General features: G+C 46.8%; 1 protein-coding gene across 1 annotated transcript; it reads right to left on the bottom strand.

Moving 5' to 3' along the window:
* Window positions 1-2613: 2613 nt before the first annotated feature.
* Window positions 2614-13052, bottom strand: LOC115395916 (arf-GAP with Rho-GAP domain, ANK repeat and PH domain-containing protein 1). Its single transcript, XM_030101600.1, has 24 exons — window positions 12903-13052; window positions 11273-11376; window positions 11122-11180; window positions 8095-8556; window positions 7838-8000; window positions 7631-7735; window positions 7447-7548; window positions 7040-7100; window positions 6773-6893; window positions 6391-6655; window positions 5979-6264; window positions 5668-5850; window positions 5490-5558; window positions 5252-5351; window positions 5104-5160; window positions 4869-4998; window positions 4626-4725; window positions 4353-4554; window positions 4220-4265; window positions 3574-3824; window positions 3257-3466; window positions 3075-3180; window positions 2817-2958; window positions 2614-2724 (listed from the first exon to the last, which is right to left on the bottom strand). Exons 2-24 carry the CDS (start codon window positions 11374-11376, stop codon window positions 2653-2655), a joined length of 3396 nt encoding a protein of 1131 aa, XP_029957460.1. The 5' UTR covers window positions 12903-13052; the 3' UTR covers window positions 2614-2652.
* Window positions 13053-13899: the final 847 nt, after the last annotated feature.

The following is a 13899-nucleotide window of genomic DNA, read 5'->3' as shown; positions in this document are numbered from 1 at the left end:
TGATCACTCCATTTGGACTTTTCAAGTTCCCGCAGATGCCGTTTGAATTGAAAGGTGCAGTGCAAACCTTCCATTGGCTGACTGACTCTGTGGTAAGGGGGTTTGCCGTTCCTGTGTGTGTACCTGGATGACATCCAGGTGGCCAGCGCCTCAGTCAAGGAGCACCTGTTACATCTGCCACAGCTCTTTGACAGGCTTAATGAGCACGGACTGATCGAGCCAAGCTCGGATCGGGCACTCAGAAATTGGGTTTCTGGGTCACCACATGTCCCCACACAGAGTTGTTACATTACCAGCCAAAGTGGAGGCGATCACTGTTTTCCCTGTTTTCTTCTCTCCGCTATCAAGTCCCTGCAGGAGTTCCTAGATATGGTCAATTTCTACAACTTCATCACACACGCAGTGCACCTGATGCACCCCCTGTACAAGGCTCTGAGGGGTGCGACGGCTAAGCAGGATGTGGACTGGACCCCAGAGAGAATCTTGGCAATTTCCTCTTAAGCAGCACCGGTCATTCTTACTACAGACACTTTGGATTACGCAGGGTGGTATGTGAACAGTGGGTAGATGGAGCTTGGCAGCCGCTCGCATTTTTTAGCAAGCAGTTGCGACACAATGAGAGGAAAAACAGTACATTTGACTGAGAACTTTTGGTGCTTTTTTTCGCAACTCACCACTTTCGATTTCTGCTCGAGGGCTGGGAGTTCACTGCTTTTGTGGACCACAAACCCCTCACCATGTCCAAGACCACAGACCCATGGCCTGTCAGGCAGCAGTGCTACTTCTCTGCCATCTAAGAGTTGACCACGCTCCTCTATGATATCGCCACAGAAAAGCCCTGCCCAATGGTACTTTCAGGCTGGCGACGCCAGGTTTTTGATGACATCTACGTGCTGTCACATCCGAGGCACCCTGAGAGAAGAGGTCGAACACCTTCTCCAAATCACAAACATTTCAATTTTTCAAATATTTTTAATTTGTTTTTGCATGTTGCTGATCTTCCTGAGTTCGGTGTATTTTTATATTTTTACTATTGTTGGGTGTATTCTAAATTTTATTTATTTATATTGTGATTTTTATTATTTTGTTTTACTTTTGTGTTTTTTATGTTGTTGCCTGTTTCGGGGTTTATTTACGTTATCTACTTCATTACTGTAACAGTTGAGCAAATCAAGTGCAAAATGCAAATAAAAGCATAAACACAAAATTACACAAATTGATTTTTTTTTTTTTTTGTTAACCGACTTTAAAGTTTTTCTGACTTGTCTTCCTGAAATCCACCTTGAAATTCTGCCTCCTGTTTGAGATCAGGATAATCCTGTTTTTTTGTTTGTTTGTTTGTTTTTTTTTTAATGAAAGTTATTGAGATCCTACTGAAATTTTTTGAACAGCTCAAACTCAAGGTTTGATCCAGATTAAAACCAGGATTTAATTACATGATGTAATTTGATTTCTGAATCCTTCTTTCCCTTTTGAAAACCCCATTTTCAAGATTTGATCCAATCCAAGAATCAAATTCCACTCAGATTACCTTTGAACAACTCCCTGCCTGTTTGAACTGTTGAACTGAATTCGTGACCAGCTCATGGCGCTCTGTTCTTCTCTCCCTGCAGTCAACCTGCCGTTTCCATGGATACAGATATCTACGTGTGACATCCAATCACAGCAGAGCTTGCAGTCTCACCTGTCACCCTCATGTCAGACCAAACGCATCCTGGAGTCTGGTTCTCCTGTTTCCCTGAGTCCTTCTCATTGGTTCTCCAGGTTCTCCAGGTTGTCTTGATCTTGTCCTCACAGGAGATGGTTTTTTTTCCCCCTCAAAATGCAGACATTAATTTCAGCTTCATTTCTCAGACTCTGACTTTTTTGGTGAATTCTTCAAGCTGACTGAAAGTTTGAAATCAAACCACCGTGTGAGAACATGAACATAGACTGTAGTAGAAAGAAGGACAGTAGAACAAGAAAAGCAGTGTGGGACACCCAGCAGGCACAATGCAGAAAGACAAGACGGGAGCAGAGAACAGAAGAAGAGACCTACACCTCAAAAGGACCATCATGACTTTGAAACAAGATTGTTTGAGGATGTTAAGAAAGCAGCTATTTCAGATTGTAAATAAAGAAATCAGACACATGCATGAGCTTTTTAATGTTTTTACTGTTTCATATAGCCTAACTCTATAGGAACTGTTACTGCTGCTGGTTACAGTCTGGCTGTTTCACAGCAGCTGAAGTCAATGAAGAGATGATGAGAAGGCCTCCAGTTCAGAAAGCTCCTCATGAACACTTCAGCTTTTTGCTTTTCTTTTAAAGAAAGTTTAAAAACTTTCTCTTTGTCCAAATGTTTTCTACAAACTCTCGAGACTTCATGTCCTCACTGGACACTTTCATTTCCTATTGCAGCACTGATCTGCACAGAGTGACTCCATTCCAGAACAGCAGGGGGCGCCACCGCTGCACCACACAGGAATACTGTAACCTCCTTGGAACTGAGTGTAAACACCACAGACAGAAGCTGTAACTACAGGAACTAAAACAAGGCCTATACATTTCGGCAAACATCAAGTAAGAGGTCGATCACAGTCGTTCACTTCGTCTGGAGAAAAATACAACGACTCAGAAACAACATGAGGAACCATCAGCTCCTCAATTTAATCACAGGAATGTGTTCTCCTCCTCCTTCTCCTCCTTTTCCTCTTTCTCCTCCTTCTGGTTCGAGTCTGGAGTCTGCAAAGACACAGATGTGGTGGATCTTTCACGTCTCTCGGTTGTTACTCGAGGCTGTTACAGGTGCTGCTCAGGTGTGTTTCAGTGCTCACCAGGAACAGCAGTGTGTGGTGGATGATGAACTCTTTGGTGAGCTTGATCAGGTCCTGGTTCAGAGCCTGAAACAGAGACGGGACCAGAACCACGGCCAGGTTGTGAGCCGACATCTTGTTCACCTGAGAGAACACCTGGATCCTGAAACAGAAGGGGCGGAGTCAGTGCACAGGTTCACCACTGACCCTGTGTGTGTGTGTGTGTGTGTGTGTGTGTGTGTGTGTGTGTGTGTGTGTGTGTGTGTGTGTGTGTCTTACATGTAGAAGTGTCCAAACAGTGCGTTCAGAGTTGCCCGGTTGTCATCAGGTAGCTGTCGCAGTAACCACCTGTATTTTTTAAACCTCTCCTGCTCATCTGAAATCACTGGTAGAGGAAGGAGAGTGAGTGATTCTGCTACAGGATCCACTGAAGTGTGTTTATGCATACTTGAACTTCTCACCTGCGGCATTTATCCACTGCTGCCTGTGCTCCAAACTGACCAGGCTCTCCTGCTGGCGGACATATTGTTTGAGGGCGGAGCCGGCATCCAGCACGCCCTGCTCGTCGCCCTCCAGGGGGGCGGTGTTTGGCGAGGTCTTCAGGGCTTCCACTATTCGGTTGACTTTCGGGGCGATGCCACAGCGCCGGTAAATGCCCTCCACCTTCAGACCTGGGAGACAGGGTTAGAGTCAAAATCACAATGTGACCCCATGTTTCTCAAGGGTATCGAACTGAGTTCCACACAGGCGTGAGCTCAGTATGTTCCTGTGAACTGACCGAACGCCGTGATGTGGGAGATGCAGCGTTCGATGGCAGGAGGAACCGACCCTCTGAACCCGACGTCAATCACCGGGTATAGACTCTGACGAGATGAGCTCTGATTGGGTGCTGGAGGACGCGGTGGAGCTGTTTTCTGATTGGCTGCTGGAGGATGCTTTGGGGCTGTTTTGCGATCCACCAGAGCCTTTTCCAGGTGCTGGAACCAGGTCTTACAACTGTAGAGATCTTCAAAACGCAGCAACACATTCCTGACAACATAAAAAAGTAAGTTAGGTCACGTTTATATGGAGCCGGGTATTTAGAAAAAAACGACTATTTCCCCCTCTAAATTTTCAAAAGTAACATTGTTCATGCCAGATCTAAATAAAAAAAAAAAAAAAAAATTGCGATAGCACTCAGAAAATCCGGGTTAAAAGCTGCTATGTGCAAGTCAAACCTATAGGGGGCAGTGTAACAAAATCTCCACTTCAGCTGGAGTTTTCACATATGATCGGTTTCTGTGTCTTGTAGCTTTGTTTACGTGTCAACGAAAGGTCCAAGTGCATTGAAATATGTTTTTTTTGGTTCATGTAATCCAGTCAAACCAAATCATGCAAAAATGACGCTGAATCAGTCGATCAGCATGAAGTCATGAGCTGCTCACCTGTCGGCAGTTGCCAGACTGACAATGTTTTCAGACGGATCCATTTCTGAAAAGAAAGAAAACATCAAAAACACATAATTTCTTGACCAGTCACAGATCCAATGTCCTGCCTCCTAATCTACATGCTGGTTACCATGGCGACTGAGCATGCTCAGTTGGATCCTCTTGGTTTCCTGGGAGCCTCTGTGGATGGGATGGATGCTCACTTCATCTTCCCACAGCAGCGCCCATGCGTCTGAATGCTGTGAGGCCCCACCCACTCCGACCACAAACACCTTACTGACAGCGGATGCCCCGCCCACTTCGGCATAAGACACGCCTCCTGGTAGAATGACCTGCAGGAGGAAGAACTCGTGTCACAGGATCATCTCGTCATCCAATCGGCTGTGAGCGTGCGATCGGGTACCTTCAGGATGTGGCTCAGGTGCTCCAGAAGCCCCTCCCTGTCGTCGGCGTTACAGATCAGGGGACAGCTCGGCGTCACCAGCTCAAACTCCTGCGATGGCCTGGAAACAGCCACAGACATGTACAGTCAGCAGAGGACGTCTGGCAACATCAGGACAAACCTGGACACCCAATAAAAACAGCAGAAAGCGATGGAAAAGACTGCCAAACATGGAGAAACACCAGACACCTGCCGTGTGCCTACCCGTCTCGAAGGAAGACCGAGTGGACTTCCCTCAGGTCGAGAACATCGCACGCTGCCGAGTCGTTCTCCAACGAGAACAGGAAACGATCATCCTCCAGTTTACCATGAAGCTCCTCCTCCTCCTCGTCGCCTGCACAGATAACACAAGCACACACACACAGTGTTAGTGATCATCACAGACGTGCACGCCACTGAGAACAGTGCAGGTCTCACTGAGTCCACCTGGTCCACTTACATGAGCGATTGGAGTCAAGTCTGTTCCGGGCTGGCTTTGGCTGGTGAGGAGGAACTTCTGAAGACACACACAGGTGAGTCACACAACTGTGTTACCACAATCTGTGTGTGTGTGTGTGTTTGTGTGTGTGTGTGTGTGTTTGTATTACCTGTGTACTCATTGATTCGCAGTAGTTCAGTCTGCAGAGGCTGATTGGCTCTTTCAGCGAGCAGGATGGGGGAGGGGCTCTGAGGGTCTGATGGACAAACCTGCACAACGGTAGCAAAGAGTAAATTGTGTGTGTGTGTGTGTGTGTGTGTGTGTGTGTGTGTGTGTGTGTGTGTGTGTGCGTGTGTGTGTCTGTGTTTGGGGGGGGGGGGTTAATTAACAAGGTAAAGACTCTTCACCTTCACTCCTGAACAGATCAGAGACATTGTTTCCTCCACGTCGTCACTGCAAACCACCTGAAGCAGCCTCTGAAACACAAAACCCTCTTCATTATCTCCATTTTCTTCATCATCACCACCATCATCATCATCATCATCATCATCACCACAATCACCGTTATCATCATCATCATCACACCTGTTCCATCATGGATGGAGATGAGCTCAGAGGGTGCGCTCTTCTGTAGCGCCCCCTGCTGTATTTGTCCTGGATGAACTTTGACCTCTCCTCATCCGTCGCCTCTGGACGAAGCTGCTCACGCACCGGCACTGCCGGAGCCCACACCTGATTGGCCAGCTGGTTTCCGTAGCCAACGAAGAGCTGGGAGGGGGTTTCAGAGTTTCGAGGTGTTACAAACACACACACACACACACACACACACACACACACACACACACACACACACACACACCCCTCCTCCTCCCACTGCCGCCACCACCCTCCCTCACCTGCAGCAGCGGCTCTGTCCAAGCCTTGGTGTCCATGGTGAGGCTGCGTACTTTGGACAGGTTGCTGCTCAGAGCTCGGTGATGCCCGGCGCACTCGTGACAGATCACCAGCAGCAGGTTGATGGATGCCCAGTCGGGATTGGCGGCGCCGCAGTCGGCACACACCTTGTTGTGCGGGTTCTTCCAGAGACGCTGTGTCACCTGGCTGCAGCACAGGGCACTCTGGATGGTGGAGGACAGACTTTCCAACCAGACGGACAAGTCCTTTGATGAATCAAGAGACAGGCTGCAGGAAGGGGGCGGGGCCACAGAAAAGACATGATGTCAAAACAACCCTCTGATTGGAAGCCAGCTCTCTCTACCAAAGGAACAGGTAAGACAAGGTGACATGGTGAGACGGACAGCTGCGTACTTCAGGGTCTTGTACGGGGTGATCAGGCTCAGGGAGTGCTTTCCCATGCTTTTGACTGACGCAATGTTCAGGGGGATGGCAAAGGTGGCGACACCGAGCTGGAAGTTGTCTTTGTTTTGGTAAATCCAAAGGTCATGACCCCAGACGGCAGCGTAGGCACGGCTCCGAGGGTCCTTGATTGTGATTGGTCCATGTAGTTCCGAGGGTGCGGGGCACCTCTGGCCTCGACATGCCTGCAGAGATGTCACCCAACCTTCTCCAACATCTGAAAAACATGGAAAAGAAGAACCATCAGGGGCTGCACCGAAACCCGCCGGAAGCGCTTCTCACTGTTCTGCACCTGTTAGTAAAGTTCAGTGAAGTCCATCAGTCCAGTTCTTACCCTCACTGTGAGCCATGAAGTCGTAGTGTTTCTTTTTGAAGTAAACAGAAAATCTGCCTTTGTCCTGTTTCTTCACGTTAGTGATGCTGGAGACATGAAACAGGAGCTCACTGAATCGGTCCTGTTCAACAACAACACAAAAAAAAAAAAAAAACACACACACACCCTTCACACCACCGAATCAGGAACGTGCACAGAATCAGGCAGTTGTTTGAAACGAGGCAGACGAACACAGTGAGACAAGTGGACAGGTAAGAGACATCTTACGTTTCGTTTCTTCCACAGAGACATCAGTTGTCCATCCAGAGTGACCCAGTAAACAGAGTGTCTGTTAAAGAGAAAGAAGATCTTTCTGTCACTGAGTGACTGGTTGATCATGTACACATATTGAACATTCTTTCTGCCCTTCCCACTTTCTCATCTGCCCAAGTGGATGTGAGTGTACTCAGCACTGTTAATGTTTCTAATAGATTTCTCTGTGCATGTGGTTTCATTACAAAAAACCCCATCAGCACTCACACGTGGCCTGGCATGACAACTGCATCGTTATCACTGTTTCTGCCATTATCGTATGAAAGGACGTCATTTTTAGAATTTAGTTGTGTAAATGGAAAGTTTTCTGAAATAATGCATCTTTAATTAAAACGTTGTTGATTTGTTGTTGTGGTTGTTACCTGAAGCCTTTCCACATGTCTAACCAGCTGGCTCGTACCACTGCGCTCTGAACAGGTGACGGCCTCGCTCCTTTCTTCCTCGACACTCGGATGGTCGCTGCCCTACAAGGCAAACACGTCTTTACACTCTCTGACCACCAGAGGGCGGTAAAGTCACACTCAAGACGGGTCTGTGTCTTGATACCTGGGGATTTTCTGCCTCTCAGGCTTTGCTACTTTGCTGCCTGTGCCTTTTGGGGGCGGGGCCAGTGGGTCTGGGATCACATGACTGGGTTGACTGGATGAAGTGCTGTAAACAAACAAGGAGAAAAATAAACACACAGGTACAGAATCTAAGGGGAAATCAGAAGCAAACTGCAGATGGGAGAAAAGTCTGCAGTGCTCAGCACACCTGTTTGATGCAGGATCTTCCTGTGTTAGCCCATCCTTTCTATCAACTGCATCATCCTCCTCAACGGAGGACTCTGTGTCAGCTTCCTCTTGAGCTGTCCAAGAAGACAGCACTGTCATGTAGGAGTTGTCCTCTTTACCGACGAGACGCGTCAAATCCGGAGCTGAAGACAAGAGGCCAAAGTGAGACTCAGGACAGACTTCAGACAAACCGATCATCATCCAGAGTTCGGACAGACAGATGACCTGCTGGTGTACCTGTGTCGCCCTCCTCAGGAGCGCCGGGCTTACTTTCAGGAGCAGGTGGGGCCGATGGAGAGGGGCTAGCTACAATGACGTCTGCTAAACCCGGTATGTTGGCAAGTGAATTGATCACTCTGTCAAAGCTAGCAGCACCTGTGCTTGGTGCAGGAGTGTTGGCTGCAGGCGTGTTAGCCGGAGGTGCGCTAGGTGCAGGTTTGCTCGAGGGGGCGGGGTCAAACACTGCAGCATCGGGTTTGCCCATGATGCTCGCTGCATCTGCTAAAAAAGGGATGTTAGTTGCGATGGTGTCTGTGATGCTGTCTAACGTTGGCGGAGGTGGCGGGGCCGATGGGACGACAGGGGTGGAGTTGGAGCCCCCGATGGTGGCGGCAATTCCAGCTAATGATGGGATGTTGGCCACGATGATGTCAGTGACGCTTTCCAGTGTTGGCATGCTGGGAGGAGGCGGGGCTTCATCTGAGGACACAGTCACAACACCATCATTAGCTAAGAGGCCAACACAAGGCTTCCAACTTTCTAACCTTCATAGTTCATCAAGCAGACAGTTACAGTACTTCGATCTGGACTATTTTCCAGTGAAGTTGCTTTGGGTTTAGAGTTCTGAGAGACTTTTCCTGCACTGAGCTTTTCTTCTGTGTTTCCTTGGTTCACCATTACACATCACAACCAACCTGTCTCTCTCCTGCCGACGATGTGTTTCTTCTGCAAAATCCATCATATTTGTGGAGGTAAAAGAGCATGATCTGTATGTGCTGTGTCATTTGTGCATTGATCAGCTTCCATGTGTCTGCATGTGATTCGAAGCAGATCAGGTTCCAAGTGTCTTTCCGAGTGACTCCACCCTTGTGTGTTCCTGTTCTCTGATCATCCGACCTGTATGTATTTACCCTCCTGTGAAGCTCTTGAGTCCTACATGTCTGAACTAGCATCTGAGTCTCCTGTCAGCCCTTGTTACCTTTGTTTCACGCTTGCTTTTTGCAGTTTTGACCCTTAATTTTTTTCTTTTTTTTTTTACCACATCTGGGGCTGTCCCTGTCTGTGTCTGATTAAATGTTTCTTTCTGTGCCTCCCTCGACTAAAAATAGACTCCCTTTACTGATTCTTCTGTCTGCCTGGTCATGTATTTACGGTCCCCTTCCTGAGTCGCTTACAGCCTGTAGTTAATATGGGTAAGGTGATTATGTGGATATTTGTTATGCCTCTGCAACCAGGACATGTCAAATCTCTGTCAAATCCTTTAGAATAAAATCATCAGTGTCCTCTGACAGGTACGACCTTGAGAAACAGAAGAAACCTGTTTTCTTGTCCAGAAAGTTTGGCCTTTTTATTATTAACTGACTGGACTTTGATGCCTGATGCCATTTCTCTTCCCTCTGAAGGGGCATCAGCTAGGAGGTCAGTCAATCACTGGTCCAAGGATAATCACTTATCCAATGTGAATGCACCCCCATACCGACTGAGCTGAGAGCTGATCGCCTAAGTGGCAAGTCAATAAGAAACAAACAGTAATTTAGAAATAAAGAAAGATGTACAAGAGGAAGGCAGTCAAGAATCCTTCAAGAGTCTCAAAGTCTGAAGTGGATGTTTACAGTCTCTGACGTCTACATGTGTTGTTGACAGCTGGGTTGTGAGTGTTTTGTAAATTCTCCACCTCATTGCGGACTTTCTGCTCCCATCAGACGTCAAGAGGACAAACTGGTTTGTGATAATCAGAAGGGATCTGTCTTTCTTTTTTTTTCTTTGTTTTGCGTGACAAGTGCTCGCCTGCTGTAGCAAACCGGTTCTCTTGGAACGAGCGCGGAATGAAAACAACCTCATGTACAGTTTGAACATGACTCGGAGGTGGAAGACTGCGTTAGATTCAAAAGTTCCCAGAGAGGCTTTCAGGTTCTCGGTGTTGAAACTCAGTGAAGCTTCACTCAGGTTGTTTCTGCTGAAGCTGTTAGTCAGACGATAATGTAAATACCTGCTGAGGCATTCACTGCCCTGTAACAAACAGGTGTTGCTTTCATGACCTGTAACAAACAGGTGTTGCCTTCATGACCTGTAACCAGCACGTGTCACCTTCATTGACCTGTATTCAAAACCTGCACCCTGGATAATAAAACTGATAATGCAGATTGTAGGTGTGTTCAGTGTGACATGGGCAACTTTCTGTTTTAGAAACAGAAACTTAACGGCACGGTGGTTTCACTGGTCAACTGGAGCTGCTAACAGAGTGCACGAAGTCCCACTGGAGAGAGGCAAGTTCCCCAGTAAGGAGATGAGAGATAATAATAATAATAATAATAATAATGCATTGGTTTTATATAGCGCTTTTCTGGACACTCAAAGACACTTTACATTGCGTTATTCATTCACACCATACTGGGTGGTGGTAAGCTACTGGTGTAGCCGCAGCTGCCCGGGCAGACTGACAGAAGCGAGGCTGCCAATCTGCGCCATCAGCCCCTCCGACCACCACCAACCATTCACTCTCACAACTTTCATACTAGGCAAGGTGGGTGAAGTGTCTTGCCCAAGGACACAACGACAGTTTTACGCCTGCGAGAGCAGGGATCAAACACCAACCTTCCGGTTATAAGACGACCTGCTCTACCATCTCAGCTACTGTCGTGACTGACTGAGTTCTGTGGTGATCTGAGAATAGCAACAGATGGCACATCCTCATGGATTTCTCATTTCAATCAGGCACACCCCAGGACCTCCTCTCTCAAACTTCAGCAACATTCTGAGGGCCCTGATAGAAGAGACAACATCCTGGACCTGGTTTACCAGACTCACAACGGAGATTCCAGAGCTTCCCTCCTGCTTCAATCTTCCCTGTCCATTCAGGTCTGATTAACAAGGACAAAAAGGATTCCCCCGTTAGCGTCGAGTTGACACCTCCATCACACTGAGCACACCAGGTCCACAGGGACATGTTCTCGGCCCCCTGCTGTTCACCCCGCTGACCCCTGACTGCACATCCATCCACAGCGCAAAAGTACTCATACGTGTGTTTGTGTGTGTGTGTGCTACCTGTGTTCACATGGACTCCGTTAGAAACAGCAGGCTGTTGATTGTCATTGATCGTCTCTCTGAAAGACAATAATCTCAAATGAACCCTGACCCTTGACCTTTGACACCACTGGTCTTCAGCGGTCTCTGTGTTCCCTCCATGTGAGCTCACCTGTCCTGGGATGGGACGGAGATCTGGTAGTTCCTCATGTGGGCCTTTCGAGGCTTTGGTACTGGGGGTGGAGGTCGAGGTGGGGGAGAAGGAAGAGGAGCCATCTGGGAACAGGAAGTGGTAAAAATCAGGCCGCATTTACACAACAACACACTCAAGAGAAAAAGGAAAACTGCTGTTGCGTTCTGGTGGTCTGTTTCCACATCAACAATGCTCAGATGGACTGAAAGCACGACTTTGTGAAAACGGCTTCCAAAGTGAAACTTTTTGAAAATGCTCCAACTCCTTGTGGATGGGAAAAACTGAGCCTTTCAGAAATGCTGCAGCTGCACATGAGCACAATGATCGTAGTTAATGTTTCTGCCCATGTTTGAGAATAATTAATTCTTAACAATGAATGTGATGTGTCTTCACTTTGAATTTAAAGATGTTCCTCAGGGTTTAATATTGGGCCCTCTGTTATTTCTGACTTATATAAATGACTTGTCCATGCCTTGCAAACATTTTTCACCCAGACTATGTGCAGATGACATCAATCTGATAGCAACTCAAAGCAACTTCAATTATCTGATCAGCTCTGCAAATGATGAATTATCCTCCTTATCTAAATGGTTCCAAATGACAAATTAACCCTAAATCTGAGGAAATGCTGCTTTGTGATCTTCTGCAGCACCAACAAGACTTACCCCAAGCAGCAAGAAAAAAAAATATTTAACAGAACAGACGAGAAACTCAACTGGGCACAAAACATAGATCTTGCCACCAGAAGAACTAGAACAATGATGGGCGCATTAAGAAATGTCTGTACCCTCACCCATCCCTCTACTCACCTCACCTTATATACAGCTTCTTGCCCTCTCTTTTCTATTACTGCAACATGGTCTGGGCAGCTTCATATCTCACAAACCTCATGAAATTATGTGTCCTCCAAAAGAGATTCTTCAGATTTATCTCCCAAATTCGTCTGCCCCATCAGCACCACTTTTCAATAAATAATCTCAAAAAGTCAAGTTAAACATCCGTTAGATCTGTTTGTTTATCCACAACTTTATTTACAGCCACCAATATCTTCCTGTCACCCTTCAAAATTTATTCACTTTCTCTAATGTGGTGAATTTATTTCATTGCAGACACAGTATGAATAATTTCCATTTAGCTGTTAGTCACTATTCACGTCATGAGTTCAATCTGTCCTATAGAGGCCCTGAGCTCTGGAATGATTTACCTCCCCTATAAGATCCAAATCTCCCATTTCACTCTTAAAAAAGCAACTCATAAAACATCTTCTGCATTCATAAATCTTCCGTTCACCTCCGCGCTCTAACTTGCCCCACATTTCACTTATCCCAGTGAAGACAGTTTAATCCTGATCCTCACTTTAATTCTAATAAATGTGATTTATATCGACACATTTTACTACGTTGAGCTGCTTCATAGAACTTTAGATGGACATTTTTTTTTCACACACAAACACACCTTTGGGATTAAGTAAAACTTCTCTGTCGTGTCTTGTTGAAGCACTCCGACTAAAGCAGATCAAACCACCTACCTCTGGACGTCTGGATTGTAACTAACCAACTAACTGAAACGATCTAACGCACAAGTCAAAAAAGAAAATGCTTTCTCTTACCTCGAAGGTCTGCTCCTGTAACAGCTCTTTGGTGTTTACCTGTGTGAGTGTGAGAGTGAGAGAGTGTGTGTCTGAGTGCGAGTCCACCGGTATCAACCTGATTGTGTAAGATGACTTCACATGTGGTGACTGCGCTCATAAAACATGAAGCTTTGTGAGCCTGCTGTGTGTGTGTGTGTGCGTGCGTGCGTGTGTGTGTGTGTGTTGCTGCCTGGCTGTAGACAGTGTAATCAGACTGGTTTGGCCTGCTACAGGTATTTAGGTGTGTGTGTATGTATATGTGTTGTGTGTGCGTGTGTGTGTGTGTGTGTGTGTGTGTGTGTGTGTGTGTGTGTGTGTGTGTGTGCGTTCTCGTATTTCTATCCTTGTTGGGGCCAAATGTCCCCACAAGGATAGCAAAACGTGAAACGACGTGCCTTGTGGGGACCTTTTTCCGGTCCTAAGTAGGAGAAACAGTGTTTTCTTGACCATGTTGTTGTTACTGAAAAAAGTAAAAGTGCAAAAACATTTCTTTAGGGTTAGGCTTTGTTGTGGTGTGGGTTAGGGTTAGGGTAAGGGTCAGGGTTAGGGGCTAGACATGAATGGGAGTCAATGGACGGTCCCCACAAGGATAGAAATACAAGACTGAGCGTGTGTGTGTGTGTGTGTGTGTGTGCGCGCGCGTGTGTTTGTTCTTGCCAATTTTCAGTGAGTTTCCCGACAGAGCAGTAAATATGGCCCTCCCCTGACTGAGCCGGAGGAGTCTCGTGGAACCAGCTTCCAGAGCGATTTGAGGATGTTTGAAAGTCTCTGATTCCGGTGTCACTCATGGACTGATGGCCATCATGAGGCCTGCTGACAGGAAACAGAAAGTGCTGCTGCTAAAGCAGAAAACAAACAGCAAACTGAGCGGATTGATGAACATGTGACCAGACAGAACTAGCTCTGCGTCACTGAAGCCTCCAGACATAAACTATTTTTTGAATCAAGTGTCAAAGCTTCTACAAATGATTGATCG

The sequence above is a fragment of the Salarias fasciatus genome, chromosome 10, assembly GCF_902148845.1.
Source record: "Salarias fasciatus chromosome 10, fSalaFa1.1, whole genome shotgun sequence".
Taxonomy (NCBI): Eukaryota; Metazoa; Chordata; class Actinopteri; order Blenniiformes; family Blenniidae; genus Salarias; species Salarias fasciatus.
Note: the sequence above shows the minus strand (reverse complement) of the source record. Positions and strands in the feature narration are given on the sequence as shown.